This window comes from Trachypithecus francoisi, unplaced genomic scaffold (assembly GCF_009764315.1).
Source record: "Trachypithecus francoisi isolate TF-2019V2 unplaced genomic scaffold, Tfra_2.0 Lachesis_group11, whole genome shotgun sequence".
Lineage (NCBI taxonomy): Eukaryota > Metazoa > Chordata > Mammalia > Primates > Cercopithecidae > Trachypithecus > Trachypithecus francoisi.
Genome location: NW_022681456.1, coordinates 126,374,708 through 126,397,876, shown reverse-complemented (window position 1 = coordinate 126,397,876; position 23,169 = coordinate 126,374,708). Strand labels below are relative to the sequence as shown.

The 23,169-nt window shown below is 46.0% G+C and overlaps 1 protein-coding gene across 1 annotated transcript in view; it reads right to left on the bottom strand.

Moving 5' to 3' along the window:
* Positions 1-9,760: 9,760 nt before the first annotated feature.
* Positions 9,761-23,169, bottom strand: part of ANO2 (anoctamin 2) — a 378,662-nt gene continuing 365,253 nt past the window's right edge. The window contains exons 24-26 of the mRNA XM_033223504.1: positions 22,690-22,871; positions 12,669-12,774; positions 9,761-10,681 (exon numbers count right to left, since the gene is read on the bottom strand). Coding sequence (XP_033079395.1) covers positions 10,412-10,681; positions 12,669-12,774; positions 22,690-22,871 — 558 coding nt within the window. The 3' untranslated portion in view covers positions 9,761-10,411. The remainder of the gene's footprint in view (positions 10,682-12,668; positions 12,775-22,689; positions 22,872-23,169) is intronic.

Here is a 23,169-nt window from a genome sequence, read left to right as displayed (position 1 = left end):
GTGGGGTAAGGGATGAAAGACTACACACTGGGTGCAGTGTACACTGCTTGGGTGATGGGTGCACCAAAATCTCAGAAATCACCACTAAAGAACTTATCCATGTAACAAAAAAAAGAAAGAAAGAAAGAAAAGAAATCTGTTCGTCAAGAGCATCCATGTGGAGAGAGCAAGTGTCTCCACATGTGCCACACAGAGCATTTGCCAAAGAGGACTGAAGACTCTTCTGATATTTCTTTAGGGGAGCCTCTGAAAACCTCCTCTGAATGAAATACGCCCTGGGGAATCTGGATGAATCCAGGGCAGGAGACCTCAGGAGGGAAATGTGCATGACCTCTTGATCTGGCTTTGTTAAAAACCATGTGGGCATGCATGTGATGAATGGGGAAAACAGGGACTTGTAATCCAAGTGGGTGCTGTATGTGGTTCATACCAGGTAAGTGTAAAATGGTCAATACAAACTGTTCACAGAAGCTGGTGAAGGCTGCACGTGGAGATGAGTGGGGAGTTCTTAGCACAGAAAGTGGCTCCTAGTAGGTGGCCTGGTGGTGATATTACTGTTATTACACCCTGTCCACTGGCATTTCTCCTTAGGCCTCCAGCAGAGAACCCAGGGGGGCCCTGTGCAGTCCAATGTGGGCAGCATCGTATTCCTAAGCCCAGGCTGGAGTCTAAACCCCAGAGTGGAAGTCCTTGTAGCTGTGTGACTTGGGTAACTTGCTTAACCCCTCCAGGCTTCAGTTCAGTGACCAAATAAAACACAGTTAACGATGACAGGTGAATTTACAGTGAAGCTAGTATAGTTTTGACCTCAAGGCACCTTTCAAGGGTGGTCAGGACTCTTAAGGATATATGGATAGTGGAGGAGAAACAACTTTCTTAGAGCTTATATGGGGGAAAAAAAAAACAAAAAAAAACTCGATAGACGTTTTCCCAAATTTGACAGTAAGATTCACATGAAATTACCAATAATAAGGTGTGGAACTGAAAGAAAATTTTCTAAGTTGATATTTTCCTTTTTCTTTTTTTTCTTTTTTTGAGACGGAGTCTCGCTCTGTTGCCCAGGCTAGAGTGCAGTGGCTGGATCTCAGCTCACTGCAAGCTCTGCCTCCCGGGTTCACGCCATTCTCCTGCCTCAGCCTCCCAAGTAGCTGGGACTATAGGCGCCCGCCACCACGCCCGGCTAGTTTTTTGTATTTTTTTTAGTAGAGACGGGGTTTCACTGTGTTAGCCAGGATGGTCTCGATCTCCTGACCTTGTGATCCGCCCATCTCGGCCTCCCAAAGTGCTGGGATTACAGGCTTGAGCCACTGCGCCCGGCCTAAGTTGATATTTTCTATCAGAAATGCAAAGCAAATGTTGATCAAACTTGGCTAGAAGACTGAATTATCTTTTCTTTTCCTTATTGAAAATATTGTTATAAAAAAGCAATCAAAGAGCATTCAGCCAAAGATGTGGAGGGGAAAGCATCGAAATATTATAAACATATGTGTCAGTTCATAAAAAGTGAAGTTATTTGTGTTTTCTGATGACATGTGTGATATTAGCCTGAAATTTATATTTTGTTGTGATTTCTATTTTCATGCTAAATACATACTCACAATTGCACCTAATTCTATTTTATAATTGTGGGTGCTTTTTTAAAAAGAGTCTCTAAAATTACAGGATCTTCTATCCCCACAAAACCAGGATCTGCCCACGTTCATGATACGACCTGCTTTTGACATAAGGTACATGGAAAAGTGCTGTACCTCTGCTGTCCAACTACGTGGGAAGAACTTTACAGGGGTATCTGGAAGGAGACTGGGGACACGGAGAAGACAGATGAAATCAAGGAAGGAAAAAAGAATCAAAAGAGACAAGTGGATCTAGAGAAGCCTGGAGTTTGCAAATAAGAAAGTCAAGTGTGAAGTTGACAGGGCAGGGAATAAGAAGAGTTTCCCAGAGAAGTAGGAATGAGGCCCATCTAAAAGGATAGGGAGGCCTATGTTAGGGCCTCATCTGTTTCTCAACTAGCAGCCTCACCCAGACCAAGCAAATGTGGTTCTTGATAGAAGTTGACACATACTCTGAAGAATTCGATGCAGGCCAACCAGAGTCCATCATGCTGGGAGAAAACTAGGAGCAGGTTATGATGTGAGATCTGTGTCAAAAGAATGTCTCTTTCCTTTAGGGCTTGTGGCTTCATTCCCCTAATTAGAGAGGACATCCTGGCTTGGAAGCTTCAGTCCTCCACTTCTCTCTCTGTTAGGCTGACAGGAAGTGAGAGAAAGGAGGGGCAATAAAACACGAAGGTTCCTGAACTCATGTTCAGAGCTGTCTGTTTGAATTCCCATCTGGCTTTTGCCTTGTACTTGCTTTCTGGAGATAAAGCTGTACAAGCCTTGGGAAGGTCAAAGAGTTAGGTGGGTTCCACCGCGTCAGGATACAATTCCTGAGAATGACTTAAGCCTGGTTCAGAAGGGATCTGTCCCAGGGACATTTGCTGCTGTAGAGGAGAACAGGAAAGAAGAGGATGGGGGCAAGAGGCTCACCAGATGTGCAAACAGGGCTGCCTTCTTTTTATGATGATGACGATTACTATAGTTTCTGGGGAACAACAGGTGCCATTTGGTTACATGGATATTTTTTAGGTGTGATTTCTGAGATTTTGGTGCACCAGTCACCTGGGCAGTATACACTGCACCCAATGGGTAGTCTTTTAACCCTCCCTCACCCTTTCCCCCAAGTCCCTAGAGTTCATTATCTCATTCTTATGCTTTTGTGTCCTCATAGCTTAGCTCCCACTTATAAGTGAGAACATACAATGCTTGGTTTTCCATTCCTGAGTTACTTCACTTAAAAGCATGGTCTCCAGCTCCATCCAAGTTGCTGCGAATGCCATTATTTCATTCCTTTTTATGGCTGAGTAGTACTCCATGGTATATATATACCACATTTTCTTTAACCACTTGTTGGTTGATGGGTGTTTGGGTTCTAGACTTTTCCAATAGCAAATTGTGCTGCTATAAACATGTGTGTACAAATGTCTTTTTAATATAATGACTTCTTTACCTCTGGGTCGATACCCAGTAGTGGGATTGCTGGATTGAATGGTAGATCTTTTAGTTCTTTTTTGTTTTTTTTTTTTTGAGGTGGAGTCTTGCTCTATCACCCAGGCTGGAGTGCAGGGGCACAATCTTGGCTCACTGCAACTCCCACCTCCCGGGATCAAGCGATTCTCCTGCCTTAGCCTCCTGAGTAGCTGGGATTATAGGCAGGTGCCACCACGCCCAGCTAATTTTTGTATTTTTAGTAGAGATGAGGTTTCACCATGTTGGCCAGGCTGGTCTTGAACTCCTGACCTCAAGTGATCAACCCACCTCGGCCTCCCAACGTGCTGGGATTACAGGCATGAGTCACTGCGGCCAGCCTACTTTTAGTTCTTTAAGGAATCCCTGTAACTGTTTTCCACAGTGGTTGTACTAGTTTACATTTCCACCAGCAGTGTAAAAGTATTCCCTTTTCACCACATCCACGGCAACATCTATTATTTTTTAATTTTTTAATTCCAGCTGCCTTCTGAGCAGCTATAATTAAGCTGTGCTTTCCAGACCCTGGCTGAGCCTGAAGTGGTGGGTTCTGCTCTCTGGCGCCCTCTGCTGTAGTGGAGTGGATCAGATACTGCCACAGGCAGGGCAAGGCTGAAAATCGCGGTCAATGATGACCTCCACTTACTTGGGTTGGGATATCTGAGACACAAATGCCCAGGGCCTGAGTTGCAGAAGACAATGGCAGTGTGGAAGGTAAGATTGAGTCACTGACAGTGGAAGGTAAGACTGAGTCATTGACAATGAGCCACACTCTTCACTTTGGCCATCCTGTGGAGAACCTGTTGGATTGTACCTGACAGAACAGGAATGAATGTTAGAGCTTACCCAGCCCAGCCTCCTGATTCACTAGCCAAGGAATGTGTCTTGAAAAATAGACGCTGCAGGTAAAGGTAAGGACATCATCGGCAAGAGAAGTGCAGGCGAGTAGGGCTTTGGGTGGTTAGCCCTACGCTCTTCCAGAGGAACCGTGAGAGTTTCATATGAGTAAGAGCTCAAGATGCTGCTTGAAAAACACAGTGGGGAGGATAGATGGACTGATTCAGGGGAAGGAGATAGAGAAAAGAGTAACATTGGGAGGACGGTGCTCCTGAAGTATAGGGGAATGGGACAAGTTTGACATCACATGTTGAGAAAGAAGGTGGTGGGCTGAAGATTAAAAACTGGAGAACCAAATTAAAACTGCAGTGTTTTCCCAAAGTAACCAAAACCTCAGAATAGATATGCTGAGATCCATTCCTGTACTGCAAGAATACTTTTCAGAGATGAAAAGTAAGTGACCGTGCAGATCAAATATGATCATTACATTTTAGGCACATTCCATAAAAGACACTCACATGGAGACACAGCCCAGTGAAATTTTTGAGTTACAAGAATAAATTTCAAAACCCTACCAGCACCAAAGCAGTAGGGGGAAAAGGCTTACAAAGGCATATCAATCAGGCTTCTTCCAGAGGCTTTTCCTCTGAAACCCTAGAAGAGTGTGGATTAATCGCCATAGCCACAATGTTTTGAAAGGAAGGATGGCGACCTGAGAATGGTAAATCCAGCCAAGTCATTGTTCCAACATAAAAGCAATTTCAGAGATGTATATGCTCAGAGAATATACCACCCAAATACCCCACGTCTTAGGTCAGTTTCTCTGGAAAGCAGAGTCTAAGACCTGCAGACCTTGCATGTTAGAGATTCCTGGGGCATCTGCTTAGTGAGGGAAGCAGAATTAGGCAGAGGGAGAAGCTGAACTGCGATATGTTGCAACAGAGTCCTCAGACAATCGCACAGAAAGCTCTGGAGCTGGAGTAGCATTTAGAGTTAGAATCAAGGCAGGGTGGGTCTTATCTCCCTGCAGGGATGAGTCACTGGATGTGGGCTGCCCCAGAGTGGGACAGCGACCATGGCCGGGGCAACTCCCTTACACTTGAGGCAATTCCACAGTGACTCACTTGTGACCATCACCAGCTGGGGGAATGAGCACCTAAATCCTGAGGGACTTTGGTGGCATCTTTAACACCAACTTGCTCATTTTTTTCGACCTGAAGGTGTACTCAGGTGAACTAAGAGATGGATATGACAATAGAAAAAGAGCAAAGAGTTTTCCCAATTCATTTTTAACCACAAACCCTACATGGCTATATATTTCAAACAAGCCATGGGGCAAAGATTTGTCCCTTGGTTTCCCATCTCATTTTTTTTTTTTTTTTTTTTTTGCTCCAGGAAATGCCTTCCACAGCCTGCTGGAATTGTTGTAGAAAAAAATTGTTGTCACATGCCCGGGATAATTTAGGCACGTGGACACATGGTAGGGTGAGTAGGGCAGGGTTTATTGGGTGAAAAGGAAAGAATCTCTCAGCAGAGTGAGAGGAGTTCCTGTTAACAGACCCTCCTCTCACAGACTGAATCCCAGGTCACCACCCAGGAACTGGGGAGGCTAGGCTCCTCCCCTCTGCAAACTTCCCGAGTCTCCACCCCCTCCTCCCAGTGCACAGGCTGGTGGAAGATTCTCCGAGGACCGTCCCCCTTATCTTCCTCCTGCGTCTATCAGAATGTCCTACTACAATTTATGACCACTCAGAACAGCAACTGGCACATTCCCTTTCTATTTTTCTTAACAATGACTAACCTCACTTGCAAGATTAGAATATTGTGCTGGGAGGGTTAGCAAAACAAAAAACTCCCATTTCTCTTACTGCAAAGCAAAATTAGGCCATTTTACCGAGCGGAGATGTAGTGATAATTTTCTGCATCTTTAAAAGCTTTCTTGAGGATAGAATAATTCCATCATCACAAGTGGGATACAATAGACCCTTTGGATCTGGAAGGGCTGTGAAGGACAGCACGTGAAGGGAAGTCTCATCTCTTACTTTATACTATTCTTTTTCACAAGGAGCACATAAAGAAAATACCCTTAAGATTATTTATTTGAATCAACCATCAAGGTGATTCCATTTATTTTTGTTTTTCGTAAGAATGGTGAAACCACTCAGTGATAGACACTGTTTGCCAATAAACCCTTCATAATAACGTCTACCTGGGGCTGGTCGACATTTCTCTGTTAACTAAGTCTACAAGTTAATGTGTGTGGAGTGACTGCAATTAATTGTACATGAAAATGAGTGAACAGAAGAAAAGACTGATTGCAAATGAGCTCTTGGAGGTAAAAATTCAGGTAATTTAAACTTTTCAATCGACATTTTATTGCTTGCATTTTCTAAGTCTTCTTGAATAAGCATGGACCACTTTTATAATTAAACAAAATAAATGCTGTTACAAATCAATGAATGTTATGGTACATATACCATAGGAACACAATTAAACTGAAATATTAACTATTATTTCTAGAAAGGAGGAATTGGATAATGAACAATATCTTTTTCTTTCTTTAGTGTTTCAGATTTTTGCTCACAATTTTTTTTTTGCATGTCACAATGGAATAAAAATTTTTCATTATTTCCTTAAAGAGCTCAGGGAAGGAGTCTTTATTGTTTGCTTTATTTTTAAATTAAAAGTGCACCTACCATGTCTTCGCCCAGGTTAGCAAGTCCTTTGGAAAGTTCTCTTTACTTAGCCTAAGCCCCTGCCACTGCTGGGGTAAAGCAAGCACATCTGGTGGTCTGGCTAGTAACATGAGTGCTGCTGAGACTTTGGGCCTGGGGAATGGGGGCAAATTATAAAATTCCTGTATTCCTTCTAGTGGAAGAGGGGAAGAAAGTTGAATCCCTCCCGAGTGAAAATCTGCCTCTGGTCTGTAATATAGTGAAGTACACACTTGGTCTTCATCCTTGTTTCTTGACACATAACTCCCAAAATCAGTGGAATCCCAAAGTGAAGTGTCATTTTGTATGCTAATGAGCTGATGGCTGGCAGACCCTGGGTAGCTTCAGGATAGAGCTGGTCACCAGAAAGATGGAGGCAGCATTAGAGGGTTAAGACTTTCAGCCCCACCCCAACATCTGGAGAGGGGAAAGGGGCTGTATGTAGGTTAAGTTGCTCAAGGATGGCCAATGATTTAACCAGTCCTGCCTACTGATGAAGCTTCCATAAAAACCAAAAAGGACTGGGTTGCAGAACTGTCAGATAGCTGAACCCTTGGAGGTTCCTGGAGGTGGCAGCCAGAGAGCCTGTTCCCTCACTACCAATACCCTTATCTTGCTCTTCTTTTTCTTTTTGCACAGCAGTGATCACCTTCTGACCCACTGTGTATTAATAGTTTACTCTCACTGTTGGCTCTGCCTCTCTGACCCACACAGAGCATAAGCTCCTGAGGGCAGGAATCTGTGTTTTGTTGGGTGATACATCCAAAGTGCCTCACAGAGGCTGACGCATAGGGGTTCAGTACACACTTTGGATGAATCTATGTTTATTGGAATAAAAGGACGGATGAGATACATGAAGTGAAAAAAGATGAAAAGACAGCATATATACCATGAAAGGAAAATAAAAACTCAGGACCCCAAAGCAATCTGCCAAAAGGGAAAAACGAAGCTGAAAGTTGAGTCATGCAAGAAGCTGCCTTTCCTTTTGTTCCTAAGCAGAGAGCTACACAAAAAAGGCTAGGCAGCTACTCTGTGTTTTTACCCTGTCTTACAGGAAATGCCGATTTACTGAGCACCAGAAGAACACATAATCGGCTGTTCTCCTACCTGCTCCTTTTCTCTTGTAACATGTGGATTCAGTAATGAGATCACACCCTCCCCTTTTTCCCCTTTAAATACTGAAGCCTTCAACATCATCTTCAGAAAAAGGCAAAGACCACAGACTTTCTGTGATTCCATGTTCTTTCCTTCTGGGAATGTCCTTCACCTTGGCAAAATAAACTTCTAAACTGATTGAGACTTGTCTCAGATACTTTTCTACTTTAAAATAGCATAATTGTGATTAAAAGAAATTAGATGTGTGTGTGCGGGGGGAGGGGGATGAGAGTCTCCAAGACACAGTAAGTGCCAATGTTGATTATAGATTTGGGGATTATGGGTGATTTTATTTGCTTCATTGTTTGTTGGACTACCTGAATATTTCTTGGTATGCAAGCTTAACCTTTATGATGATACAAAAATGTTTCTTTCCATTTAAAAAAGAGGAAAAAAAACAGGCGGGTCCTGAACCAGCCATGAGCAGCCAAGGGGCCTGGAGATAGCATGATTGGAGCCAAGTGGGTGTCTTGGCAGTGGAGGCAGCCCTCGACCTTGACCATGGACTGTCACTGCTTCCTGCAAATGTCAACGCCACCCACACTGGCAGTCATCCCTGGGGATTCCTTCCTTTGATAGGCCTGGAATCTCCATGTCATCAGTGCTCCCTGCAATAACATCTTCCTCCCACTGGTCACCGCACTCTCCCCAAATCAGGTAAAGCCTGTTGTCAAATGGTGCAATGTTCCATACTGCTGTAGTCTGAACCTCAGCTCAAGTGGTAAATTTGCATATTAAGATGTAAGAGGCCGGATGCTGTGGCTCACACCTGTAATCCCAGCACTTTGGGAGGCCAAGGCCGTCAGATCACCTGAGGTCGGGAGTTCAAGACCAGCCTGGCCAACATGGGGAAACCCCATCTCTACTAAAAATACAAAATTAGCCAGGCATGGTGGCATATGCCTACAATCCCAGCTACTCGGGAGGCTGAGGCAGGAGAATCGCCTGAACCCGGGAGGTGGAGGTTGCGGTGAGCCGAGATCGCGCCATTGCACTCAAGCCTGGGCAACAAGATCGGAACTCCCTCTCAAAAAAAAAAAAAAAAAAAAAGTGAGGAAATTGAAACTGGTTGTAAGATTTCCTGTCCAGGAGTGGCCTGGAGCACGTTAGCCTACTGCTCTCACTAAGAGCTGCATCTATGTCCTGTTATCCTCACAGAAGAAGCAGCCGCTTTCCTGAGCACGGGTTGGCAGTCAACGCAATTCTGCACGCTCCTAGGAGGGAACCAGAAACGTGATGGGCAGCACTGGTGACCAGCCAGCACCTACAGGCCCGCACATTGCCAGGTGTGCTGAAACAGCAGAACCATAGCTCTCACTTTTCTCCTGGAGTACCATCCCCCCTGCAGCTTCCACTCAGGCATTCAGTTGGACTCTAGCCAGGCTGACCTGCAAGGAACTAGGATGAAGCGATTGTGCACCAGATTTCTGGGCAGCAGGTGGGCCTGAGGTGTAGGAACGGCAATGATGAGTGATGTTTGGACCGTGCTTCCGACTTTGCATCATGTTCTCAGCATGGCGCTCTGGGAAGCTGCTACCTACTGATTATGTTAGTATTGCAAGATGTAACCTCTTCGCCATCCGGGTTTTGTCATTAACTTGTATTTAGAATGGTAAACCCCTTACCTCCTGTGCCTTCACACTTCATGTCTACTCGTCTTACCTAATGTTTCTCCATAGCACTTATTACTATCCAAAACACTGTACATTTAGCTTATTGTCTGTCTTCCCCCAGGATGTAAGCTTCATGAGGCAGGGATTTTGTCTCTTTTATCTTCTGCTGTATTTCCAGTCTGAGAACAATGCCTGGCACATAGTAGAACCTCAATAAATACCAAAAGGAAAGGCAAGGAGAGGAGAGAAGAGGGGAGGGGAAGGGAGGGGAGGGGAGGGGAGGGGGAAGGAAGGAAGGAAGGAAGGAGGAAGGAAGGAAGGAAGGAAGGAAGGAAGGAAGGGGAGAGAGAGAGACACCATCATCAAAGATGCATCTTTATAAAGAACATGTCCATTTATTTTATTATTTTAAATCTGAACTTCCGTAAAATGACAGTTACTTGCATTTAGCTCCAAATGTTTTTGTGACGTGAACTGGAGACAAGCCCAGGTTTGAACCTTTGCATCTTCCTATCAGGTCCAGCGGCTGCACCATTCAGCCCTGTAACTTAATTTGCGTCTGCTGAGACTGTGGCAGCCCCATTGCAAGTGACTCAGTTTTCTAAGTCACTAGTGATAGTAGGTAGGGGATGCCGTGCTCCTGACTGCATTTCTCTTACAGCTGGTCAAAGTCAGAAATGATGGTGAAGTACAGGAGGGTGCCCCAGGGCATGTGGGAATGCTTGCAGTGCCTGAGTACTCTGGGGTGGAAAGACCCCAGTGAGGTTCCGATACCTCAAAAGGATTCAGCTTAAAAGAGGACCTAAAAGAAACTTAAGCTTGAAGTTTCTGAGAAGTAGCATCATTTCTCTTCCTTCCTACACCCATTCTCTCAGTCTCTTTCTTTCTACACATATTCCCTCTTCAAGACCCCATCAAGCCAGGCCCCTGCAGACAGACAGCACGCCGTGTGTGTGTAGGAACACGCTTCCGTACACGTGCGTGTCTCTGCTGCTGTGCCCTCCTCTGCTGCAGGCTGAACTGCTCACACGTTGGTGTGCTGAGAGCCTGACGACATCACGCTGCCTGGCTGGCTTTGGCCTGAAGGTGCTGAGCTGGCTGCCCGGCTCCTGCTTCGATCCCCAACTCCTGGGCTCCTCAGGGCCGGCTCATCCATCAGCTTGAGCTTCTCGTGCTCCTCTTTCAGGAAGAAGTCCACTAATAAGCTCTTCTCTTTCTTGATCTGGTCGCTGATGTCCGTGGGAATATCTGGAATCATCCAGTCCACGAGGACGCTCAGGAACATCACGAGGTTCTGCAGAAAGCCAAGGAGAGAAGGGCCGATTTGGGGAGGCCTGGCCCGGCGAGGTGGTGACCCTGGAGCACAATGCCTCCATGTCAATCCTGGCTTTGCAACTTACCAGCCCAGGGATCGCAACCAATGAGCATAACTCTACCTTGGTGTCCTCACCCATAAAATGGAGTGGCAACAGTGCCCACCCCGGAGTGGCTGTCAGGATGAAATGGGTTAATACATGTGGGGCATCTGTGGTAGTGCCTGGCACAGAGCAGGACTCCGTCAGTAGTAGCTACTGCTTCTTCCCTTCACCAGGACTTGTGCCCCCACACCATCCTCAGAGTGTTCCCATGTGTCCAGTTCTTGCTTCTTGGCCTCTAAGCCTCCAGGCCCTCCGTGCTTTAGAAAATGGAAAGTGGTTTTCTAGAAAGTGGCGACAAAGCCCAGTGGCTTCTCCTGGGCTGTCACTGTGCCACTTGCTCCTCTCCTCCCTCCCTCTGGCTCTCTCTATCCTCTACACTAGAGACGGACTTGGGGTTTTTGCATTGACTTCGGGCCTTCGCTGACCCTAAGCACTGCTGACATTCACCTTATACCGTTCTCAGTCACCGCAGCCACCCTGGCTAACCCTGCCTCTCTGGGAACCCCTGCGTCCTGCTTGCCTCGATCGGGTCTGGGCTTTGGCACACACTTGCAGTGGTCTTCCTTCTGGCTGCTAAACCACATCCCTTTGCTGGTGCACACAGTAGGCTAGGACTGCTTCTCCCTGGAGGATTTACTGTCTCAGTGAATGAATACATGACAGCAATGCCTGGCATGGCTCAATGAATGCATCTGATTCCCATCCAATTCCCCAAGCCACACTTCAACCAGCTTTACGCAACACACTCTTCCCATTGTGATACTCTTCTCTGGCTGCCAGTTACGCACTCACGTGCCTTTTCCCCTCTGGGACTGTGACTGAGCCTTGAACCCTACATGTTCCTAGGGGTTCAGGGGAAGACGCTGGGGACCAACTGCTGCTTCCAGAGGCTCCCGGGCATCCTGGGTGCTTGCGAGCTGCTTCACCAAGTCACACACTCTTCCTCTCAATCCATTCCTTCCGGCGTAAGTGGAATGTGACATGTGACATATGGGAAAGTGAGGAGACTCCGGGGGGTGGGGCAGCAGGGGATGTCTGAGCGATCATTCAAACATATCGCCCCCATCTCTCCAGAGAAAGAATGGCTGTCTTCTTTAGGTGAAAGACTAGCCGATGGGCTTCTCCACTTTCTGGGCCGGGGTCTGGGGGCAGGATACTTTAGAGCCCCCCAGAGATCTGCCTTCAGGGAATACAAAAGCCTGAGGGAGCCAAAGAGAAAAGGATCTGGGCTCATTCTTCAGCCCTGCTTGAAGACCGGGGGCGCCCAGAGTGGGAATTGGGGGCCTTCGAGCTCAGAGAATCTCAGCGATGCAATTGGAGCTGTGGCTATTGTCCCAGATAGGAATCACTGGGCTCCAGTTTGCTATTCATTCAGGGATGGCTCGATGGCTCTGGCGGCCCTTCCCACCAGATGTCTCAGTGGCTAAAACAACACGAACAAAGGAGGGAGCCCAGAGTGCAAGAAGAAAGGTTCCAAACCTGAGTTCTTTCATGACTGCTGAGATGAGATGGGGCTGTTTGTCTGCCCCAGGCTGGGACTCTGGTTTCAAAGGCCCCTTTCCTTTCTTTGCCTTAGGTTTAAACAGGAATCTGTCTCCACCCTGCAACTTACTCCACATCTGTCTTGTAACCTTACACTGTGTTTTATTCTCTGACTGCAAAGTCCACCCATTAAAGAAAGCCCTCTCAAGAGTCCTCCTGCTTCACCCAGGAAAGAAGCCCTCACTTCTGCCTGCCACACATGAAGCTTTCTTACGTCACAGAGTACCATGGGACCCTGGAGGTAGGTGCAAGAAATGAGTACAGTATCCTTACCGCTGCAGCTCGGATTCGAATGGGCTGTTCCCTGTCCCGACAACTCACCTGGAAGATTATGACAAAAGCCAGACGGGCGGACAGCACAAACCAGTACTGTCTGGAAAACTCATAAGGGTTTGGGGCCCATGGCGGCTCTCGGTAATCCTTAAACCTGCCCAAAGAGAAATGTGGTGTTAAGATCGGGAGGGGATGGAGAACAGGGTGGTAATTCTCTGAGTGAAACCTCAAGGGCTGGCTAGAGCATCAGGCACGCATGCCCTTGGCGTTGACTTGGGAAATAGGGGGAAGTGGGCGAAATCTATGGCCTAACCAACAAATTTCCAGAAAGGACTGAAGTCCAAAAAAGCCAATGTCAGCCTAGAAATGTCCTAAAAAGATGTTTCTACGACTCTCTCCAATAGCTCCCAAAGCTTACTTGGGTGTCAGGCTTCAACTCCCAAAGGAGCACAGGGCATCTGAGGGTAGTCCAGGCCAGTGGGTCCACCTGGGCCTCCCACTAGCCTGTGACCTCTGTGTGGGTAGGGGAGACCCAGACACCCTGCATGGTGCTCTGCAGCTGGGGGGCTCGGGAAAGATGCAGACACCAGCAGGCAGTCTCGGGCCTCTTCCCCTCCCAGATGCTTCAGGACTACTGCCACCAGAGGGGCTGGCCTTGTTTCATGGCTGCATTCTGGAACCAGAAAGAAGGCTGATCCAGACCAAGCTGGAGGCTGAGTGAATTTGGGATGGGAGGGTCATGAAGCATCATAGTTGATCAGTATTCTGTTTTGCTAATCATGTTCCTGATCTGTCTGCATGGTTTAAACTATAAAATGTTAACGCCTGACGTGAGCTCATGCCTCTTTCTCAGACCCATAGAGAAGCCTTGGGTTTTCCCTCACCCTTGCCTTTTCACCCCCATTTCAGAATGATTCATGTGAAAACTAGCTCATTTTCTCAGACTCACATTTTTCTAAGCCTGGAATCATGACAAGAGGCTGGTACCAGAACTATGACCCTTCCTGGAACAGTTTTCTCCATGGAATTCAACAACTCTTTGCTGCTCAATAAAAGCAAAGCAAGTCCTGGGCTACAGAAAGAGGTGGGTGGTGTCAGGCCACCAAGCAGTGAGAGTGGCTGCCAAGGAAGGCAGGTAGGGACTCTGCCCAGGTCTCCCCTGAGCAAAGGGCTTTTCTGGAAGGTTTCACATTTCATCTTCACTGTAGCACCCTCAGGCAGGCACTGTTACCCCAGCATAACATAGGAGGAACCTGAGGCTTGGAGAAGTTGAAGTGTGTGGCCAACGTCTCGTGACCAGTAAAGGCAGAGTCAGGGTAGGAATGCGAGTCTGGCTAAATCTGGGCTTTCTTCCCATTATCATAGGGCACCTTACCAATGGCCACAATTTAGGGGCATTCAGAAGTAGGTGCTCTTTGGTCCTTCTCCTGCCATAAATGAATTAGCTGCTCTAAAAGGCCCACATAAAAGCCTGTTGGTTTTCTGTTGTCCAAAGAGAGATGAGAGAAGAAGAGAAGAAGAGGAAGAGGAAAAGAGATGCACATACAAAGATAGAAAAGGGTGCCGTGATAAGAGTCAGCAACAGAAAGACACAACTGAGAAGTGGACACTGGGGACTCGACTAGGGTTTGGCAGGAGGCCAGGAGCTACCCTCTCCCTGCCCGACTCCCCCTCTCCCAACAGCTGATCACAGCTGCTGCACGCTTGGTTTGACATCCGGATGAAAAGCAAAGCTAACTACAGCCCAGCAGAGCACCACAGGATTCATCACAACCATCCTCAGCTGAGGACAGAAACACGGCCAGCTCCAGATTATCCTTGCTGATGGGAGAGAGGGAGAGCGTGGCTAAGTGAATGAGAACATCTTGGGATGGGAAAAACCTCAGACTCACCTATCCTCCTGGTGCCCCCGGACAGGACGCCATAGCAGCAGGCAATTTATCTCACTCTTCTAGAGACCTCCAGAGGAGGGTGCCACACACACACACACGCACACTCCTTACCATGGGGAAATCCTTCCCCAGGTTCAGCCCAATCCCTACTGCTACCATCAAAGTCCATTTCTCTTGTTCTCTAGCTCCATCTCTGCAGGAACAGCTGCTCGCTGACCTCAGTATGCGAGCCACTGCTCACCCTCTTTTTTCCAGCCTGAAAAGAATCCATAAATAATCTAATTCTGGTTCCACCTCTGCTATTAACTCACCCCAGCTTTTGGAAATGTCACTTTGTCCTCCCTCAGTGTCTAAAACATGTTTCTAGTCTAACAAGCATATCCATCTAATCGAGGATCTGCAGAAAGATTAACACAGAGATCTGTACAGAAAACTCGAAAATAGCTCGATGCAGACAGGCTAAGTGTGGTTCTGTTAGGAACTGATGGTAAGCCATGCCACAGAAAAGAACAGAGAGCAATTTAATATTCATCTGTTCACATTTCTTTCCAAAGCTAACTTTATAAAAACTATGACCTGCAGTGAGAAATACATTTTACATTCATGCACATACACAGACTGCAATAAAAATTCCACAAAACATACTTTGCTGTGTGCAATGCACTAGTATTTTCCTATTCTACTCTATCCCATCCTAACCCACCCTATTCTTTAAAATGCCGATCATGACCCACTCAAGTGATTTCATAATTCACTAATGAACCATGACTCATAGTTTGAAAAACCTTGATTCTCCTAAGCCCCTACCACCAGGTAAATGACTCGTTGTTTACATTCCAATGTAAGTTCAGATTTCACAACTGTTTTTAAATTTTACCCTAAGAAGTCAGGCTTATCAAACGTTTCACTGAGTAACTTAGAAGACACTAATTAAACCAAGAGATAATTAGCTTTAAGAATAGAAGTGTTCACCAAAGAGAGTGGCTAATCAACCTAATTACTTCCACCACTGTGATGCTGAGTGTTTTGTTTCTAAACACAGTGCTTAGCACTGGCAACAGTTTGTGCTTTGGAGGCAGCAGGTGAGGGGTTAAAAGCCCCGTCCAGGACTGTAGTTCTCTGTCCTCTTGCAAGTTACCTAACATTCTGATGCCCAGCTTTCTCAACTATAAAATGGGCCTGAACTTTCCATCACGGAGTTGTTCTGAAGACAGAGGGTCAATGCCGAGTGCTCCGCACACTATCTAGCCCATCAGAGAAACCCAGTTAATAGCAGCTATTCTTTCTCTTTTTACTGGAAGTTACTTATGGAATACACCTTTTCAGTTAAAAGAGGACAGAGCATGTAGACTGTGGCTTCCAGTTCCTCCTAGCTTTCCAGAAGGATTTTTGAGCATGCAAGCACTAAATGATGCAAGTTTTAGTGCAAATCAGGAATCAGCCAAGTGCACAGCTGCACAGGGCTTCTCTCAGGACCTCTGTCCAGGTAAATAGCATGAAATGGGCAAGTGCTGGCTGGTGGGTGGAGGCCACAAGACAGCTCCACAACAGACCTGTTCCCATGGCTTGGGGAGCTCGGGTCTCCCAAAGTCCCACTGAGTTCCCCAGCATTGGGTGAGCCCCTACATCTGGTCAGCCTCCTGCAGCTGCCAGCCGTGGCCCCCAAAGAGATGCAGAGTTTAATCCCCAGCCTATTATTTTAGGGACATTCCTGGATCTCACCCTCACCCCTCCAGTCCTCCTTCATTTTCCTTGAGGCTTAACATAAATTTTGAGAGTTCCCCTGAGTTTTCTAATAAGGAGAGACTTCCAATAACGAGACCACTAGCCTGTCTAGAAAAAAAAGCTAGTCTGCATCTGGATCAGCTATGCCACTTACTACCTGGAAGAGCCCGAGGGGGTCATTCCACATTTCCGAACCTCGGTCCCGGATCTACAGAGTGTAACTCCTAAAATGTATCCCAGGGCTGAGCATACAGGAGCTGTCTCAGTCCCATCCAGGAGTGAATGAATAGATGTGCGTGCGTGCGTGCGTGTGTGTCTGTGTGTGCGTGCGTGCGTGTCTGTGTGCGTGCGTGCATGCGTGTGTGTGTGTACACCTTGCATGCTAAAGGAAGATGCTGCGAGAATTAAATAAGACAATCTATGTGAATATGATTTCTGGAGCTTTTGCAGAAAATGAACACAAGTTTCTTCTGGGATAGAACAGCTGGGATGGGAGCTGAGAAGTGAGCCTTTTCTTCTCATATACATACACAATATGTGTCTATGAAATTACTTTTATAATTAAAACTTTCAAAATGGTAAAAGATGAATGTAATTAATGGCAATATACAGTTGATTCAAGTACATTTTTATATTAAACTTTCCTGAGCAAAATTATAGTGTTAATTTCGACAGATTCATATATGAAACTGACATAGAAATCAACACAATATTTTAGCTTTAAAATTATGTTAATATTTTATCTAGATTGTTCTAACTTTGTGAAAAATCACATTGATTGAATTGAATTTGTACATGACTTAAATAAGATTTCCATTAACTCAAAATATCTTTCATTGTAAAATGAAAACAATACCTTAAAAGTTCTACAAGTTAATACTATGTTAATGCATAGAAAAATGCCTAGAAAACATTCACCCATAAGTATAACCCTATTACTGTCGGAAGGATGCCTGGGTTGGGCAGGGGTTAGGGTGGAGGCAGAACAGAGGTGGAGTGGTTGCCTGTAATGTTTAGAATTTTTGTAGAACTAGATTAATAAATGACATGTCATTAAACCTGAAGTTAAAAAAAAAAGAAAAGAAAAGAATCTTTAAAGATTTTTTATTCCAAAGCCCCCATTTTTACAGATGAAAAAACTGAGGTACAGAAAGGAGAGAGACTCAGGACTCAGATGTCCTCATCCTGTCCTCACTTGCAGGGTGACTCGTGACAGTGACATCTGCCACAATTCATCACAACACAAAATCACTGTGGGCAGGGATGGTGCTGAAGTCAACGATCAGTAACAGCTTTTTAATGAGCTTTTGTTATGTAATAAATCAGCCAGTAAATGCATTTCTCAACTCCAAATAGTGGCGCGTAAAAAACATTTTAATAGTCCCAGTGGAAATTAATGTCATATTAATGCTGAACACAACTACATACAATATTTTCATACCATCTGAGCTACTTAAAACTGCCTTCTGGAACTGGCCCTTAACAAAGGAGAACAGTACAGGCAATTAGGAACTAATGAGTAGCATGTCAATCCAGTGGTTGATAAGAATCAGGAAAGGCGACACCCAGAGAAGCTAACAGCCTCTGGTTTCGGTGGGGAGCAGATGGGAGGCAGCCGTGGGCTGGAAGGGAGCACCCTCTTCAAAGACTTTTCTCAGGATATGAGGTATGCAAGCCATTAGGACCTGCAAGAAAACCTGGCAGGAGCCATCCACAGAAGCTGCTGCTGGAAGCTCAAAAAACACCTCCAAGCAGACCTGTTGGGTCGACCATGCCCAGGTAGGCTCTTTGAGCTCTGAGACAAGATCTCTCTGCCCCCTTCCAGCTGAGCTGGGAAGTCAAGCCCACATTCGTCCTCCAGGATGTGGCGGCCCCTCGACCCTGCCAAATGGTTGCTAATCATGCCTGCAGATTGATGTCACGGGACTGTTTACGGAGCAGCCCTGCCAGAGCAGTCAGATGACTGAGGCAAGCATCGCTCCAAAATGCTGGGAATGCATCTCAAACGGGCAGCCGGAGACTTGTCCTAACTTTTATTGCTATTTTTAAGATACCTCTATCCCTGGCGAGGCGGGGTTGGAGCCGAGGACCTCAGTTTTATTTGACCACATTTATCTCCAGAGGTCACTGAAAGCTAAGAATAAGAAGGGTCAACAAGTTCCCAACGTTATTTGCCAGAAAATCATGGCAAACCTCGTTTCCCACCACGGAAGCAGTTTTAACTGGCTCTAGGACTAGCTGAAGAGTTATCTCTGTTTCTCAAAATATTCCTCTATCATAGTCCCTTCTCCTCCTCCTCCCCTCTCTCTTTCTTTCTCTCTCTGTCTTCCATGTACATATAAATCTATATGGAATTATCTCAAGAATCTCAATTCCTGACTCAGAAAGACATCCATAGAGGTTATGCCTCTGCTTTCTAAATCTCCAGAGAATTGAGTGACCCAGACAAGTTCACACAGCAGGCAGTGGACGGGACTCACATGAGGCAGAGATTTCCATCAACAACCCTTATCGATCTAGGAAACGTAGCCCCCAGAGCACGCCTATTTGACGTATTATGTCTAGATCACCTGCTGACCCTATTTTCTGAACATCTACCTACATTTCACAGTAGGGTATCTCTTTATGTTAAACGGAACCCTCAGTGTAACCCCATAGTCTTTACACTGTAGGCAGAGACATAACACCAATAAAAAGCTTGATCTCATCACTGTCCTCTGAAACCCCTGCAGTGGTACCCTGCGGCCCTACGAGAGACTCCACGCACCTCGACAGGACCAGCATCCTCTCCTTAATATGGAGTTTGTTTTTTCTTTCAGCCTCCTCTCTTATAGCTTACCCCTCTCGCCTGAGCCTATCTCCCTGGAATACAGCATTCTCTCGGAACCTCCGTCACCACCTGACACAGCCCTTGCTGCCCCGTGGCCCACCACCCTCCCCACCCTGCTTACCAGCCAGGCTGATGTGGCCACATGAGTGAGGAGTTTTCAATGTGATCATCTCCATGGCCATTCTTGTACTGTTCATTCTTCAGGTTTCATCTCCCTTGAAACATCCCCTCAATACTTAAGCCTGGGCTAGGTGCAGGTCCTCCCTCCTCAGGGATCCCTTAGCTCTCTGTTGTTATCCTACTGTCAATCATTAAAGCTCTATTTTAATTTTAATTCTTTGTTTACTTACTTGCCTGCTCCATCTAGAGTTCTCGAGGGAGGCACTAGGTCTTGCTCCCTATTACATAACCAATGCCAAGCCTTTAGTAGGGTCTCAAAAGTATTTGCCTAATGAATCTGTAATCCTCACTGGTACTGAGAGAGAGGAAGCAAAAATGACAGATGCTTCAAAGTCACTTCAGCTTGATCTTGGGATGATTTGTTTTCTGCAAATAAATTTTCTTGGCAGAAATACAGAATGAAAGTGCACTTGCTATGCATGTGCCCACTGATAATTCTGCCACTCAGTGTCCAACTTTTTTCTAAAACGGGCCACAAACAAGTCATGATCTTATCTACTTGCATGGGAATAATGGAGAGACGATTATCAGAGCCTTACAGCTGGCTAGAAAATCCAGTGACTCGGAAGGCAGATACAAGAAAGCTCAATCTGATCCACACATAATCACAACACCTGGTGTCCTGGGCATTGGTTGTTTTGGCTGAATAGCACCCATTTTCCTTATTTCTCACCTGGCAATCATATGGAACTCAAAAACACAGTCAACATTGACTGCAGTGGAGCTGGGAGGTGAGCAGAGACTGGATTTGGGCAGACTGGATTGAATGAAAACCTGCCTGAGATTAGACCTACCCTCAACTTTCCATAGGGACCATTAAAATCCCTATTAATTTAAGCCAGTTTAATCAGTGATATATCTGAAAAGCATACTCATAGGTGTTAGTGGAAACATCTGATGGTCAAGGGCAAGATCAGAGACCCCTGTGCTCCGTGAGGACAAGTGCTTCTAGAGCAACTAAAGAAACAGGGGATGTGAGCCTGGCTTTCACACATGACAAGTCACACTGGTGCTGCCTCTCACTGGAGATAGAGGTGGAGACCTGCGCTCTTAGATGTGAGTTTTAGACCCTGCCTAGAGAAGACCTAGATGCTACTGGAAAGGCCTTGAGCTGTTCCTGACCCACTGCGCTGTGGAACTATGTCGTTGGGGTCTGCAGACCCAAGTCCAGAACCATGGACAGACAGTCTAGCGTGCGAACCATGCAGAGGGGCCCCCGGGCAGCGCATGGCCTGGCAGCAAATCTGCCTGTAATGTGATTTTAGTATAAGAGTCAGACTCTTTATAGGCCCAGATGTGAAAAATCCTGAAACATCTAAGCTAATATAAATGGACACTTATGAGTAAATTTCTTCATCCACTTTTGGGTCTGGTTCCTCATTTTTTATCTTTTCTTGGTTGACTAGAGTGGAACCCTGAAGTTTTTGTTCCTGGAACCAGAATACCCTTCTATTTAAACCACAGATTAGTACAGTTGTTTAACTCAGTCACCCAGGTTGGGAAAACCAACTGGTGTTCTCTCGTTCATGGTCTCAGACCGCAAATCTGAACCTACGTGGCTGTCTTACAAAAGGCTGGCCTTGGGCACCAGGGTCCCAGGGTGGGAGAGCACGGCAGACATGCCCAGGGTCATCACTGCTGCAAACACAGCTGAAAACACTGCTTTCACATCAGATATTATTGGGGATGGTCTGAGAAAGTCCTACATTGGTCCCACAATACCTTCTCCTTTGTTATTGGTGTAATTAATTATTCTGATTTATATATATGAGGTAGGATCTTGCATCAAGTGCTTTATTGGGACCATCTTTTAACCAGGGTACTAACAGGTTGAATAAATTATTCCCCTGCGCTTGTCTTCTCTGTTTTTGCCCTTTTGGGTAAGTAATGGAGAGTTTTCCACTTTGGGGCTTCCACTTTGGGTCACCCCTGTGGTGATGGACATCAATTCGGACACTAAGCTGGACGTCTCCAGAAGTCCAGCTTAAGTGTGTCAAGGAGTTGGGTGAAAATGGCCCCTTGGATTTCTTAACATCGTTTTAAATGTAACATGATTGAAATCAAATTCATCATAGGTAGCATCAAAGTAGACTCTCTCAGCATCTTCCCTCTCCCTATCAATGTGACCACTTCCCAGTCCTCTCACTTCAGTCCAAACTGGAGATAATCCTAGCTCAGCCACTCTCCCATGTCTACTGTCACCAACTCTGCAATATTTCATGTGAAATAGCTCATGTTCTCCCCTCCTCGTAATTCCTCCCACCACCCTGGTCTATGCCCAGCACGGTTCATGTCTAAATGATGTAGCAGCCCAGCTGCCCTCCCTGCGTCCTGCCAACTCTAGCCCACCGTCCTCACTGAGACCAGATCAATTTCCCTAAACCTTCCCTTTATCCTATAATTCCCCAACACTAAAAAAGTCCAGTGCCTTCCTATTGCATCACGTTATAATTCCCATCAGATTTCAGCACTTCCCATTAGGTACTTTATCCCATCTATTCAAATTCAACAACCTTTTGGCTTACGCTGTCGTAGGAGTTTCTACATTTACTGTATGTCCTTTATTAATCCCTTTGCTGTGTGTCTCCTTGCTAACCGTATCACCTAGCCCCAAGTGCTTCTCCAACAGCCCACATTTGTCCCCACCCCATGACTTTGCCCATGATGACTCCCCATCTAGAATGCTTTTCTTTTCTGTCTTACAGCTCCTAGCAGCCCCTCCAGGAGGCCCACCCTTTCCATTCTAGTCCCTCAAGTAATCTCCCTCTCCTCTGAGCACCCGCAATGCTCATGGTCCATACGTAAGCTCAGCAAATAACCTACTATTTCCTATCTGTTCTGCTTATTTTCTTCGCAACCAGACCATAGCCCCCTTGATGGCGAGGACAAGGCTCTTTGTCTGCTCCATAGTGTCTAGAAAAAGGCAGTCCATAAATATTTTTTGAGTCATCAAAATTGATTTATAACAATTGATTTATAACAATTGCAGAGAGAGAGCAGGAGACAGAGGGAAAGGAGAATGATGTACGGTTGTGTGTGGCTTAACGATGGGGCTGTGTTCTGAGACACGCATCTTTAGGCGACTTCGCAAACATCACAGAACGTGCTTATATACATCTAGATGCTATGTAGCCTACAACACACCTAGGGTATAAGGGATAGCCTATTGCTCCCAGGCTACAAACTTGCACAGCATGTTACTCTACTGAATACTGTAGGCAGTCATACAGTGGTAAGTATTTGGGTACCTAAATATATCTAAATACAGAAGATGTATGGTAAAACTATGGTCTTATAACCTTAGGGGACAATCGCCACATGTGTGGTCTGTTGTCTAAAACATCGTCATGTTGTGCAGGGTTGTAATTCTAGGTCATCCCCATAATTATCTGGATCTATTGCATCTGGTCCTCTGTTGCCCTCCTCCTGAAGATTACTTTACCTGCAGAACTGAACCTCCTGGTCAAACTGTGAGTTTTCTGGCTGCGTCCCCTCCTTCAGCTGGCTGACGTTGAAAAAGGAGAGGGTGTGGTTGACAAAGCCGTGCAGAGTCCCATTGTGACTGTAGGAGTACTGGTACACCAGGCGGGGGATAAAGTCGGAGGTGATTGCAATGACAAAAGCCTGGGGGACAGAACCATAAGCACTGAGTAGCCAGGATTGATGCAAAAAGGACTGTCCCCTCTTAGGCTGCCCATCTGAAGGAGCTGCTCTGACTGACACAGAAGCTCATACAGCATGCTCAGGTCCCTGAGCTCACGCAGCTGAGTCACCTGCCTTTTCCATCTTTGATGTGTATAAGTACAATAAGTCCACCAGACAGTGGCTGTCAAAAGAGCACAAGTCAACCACTGCAGCAAAGGATGCTAAGTCAGTTTGGACCATTTGGTGCTGGAAGGATTAAACCACCTCTGAGATATCT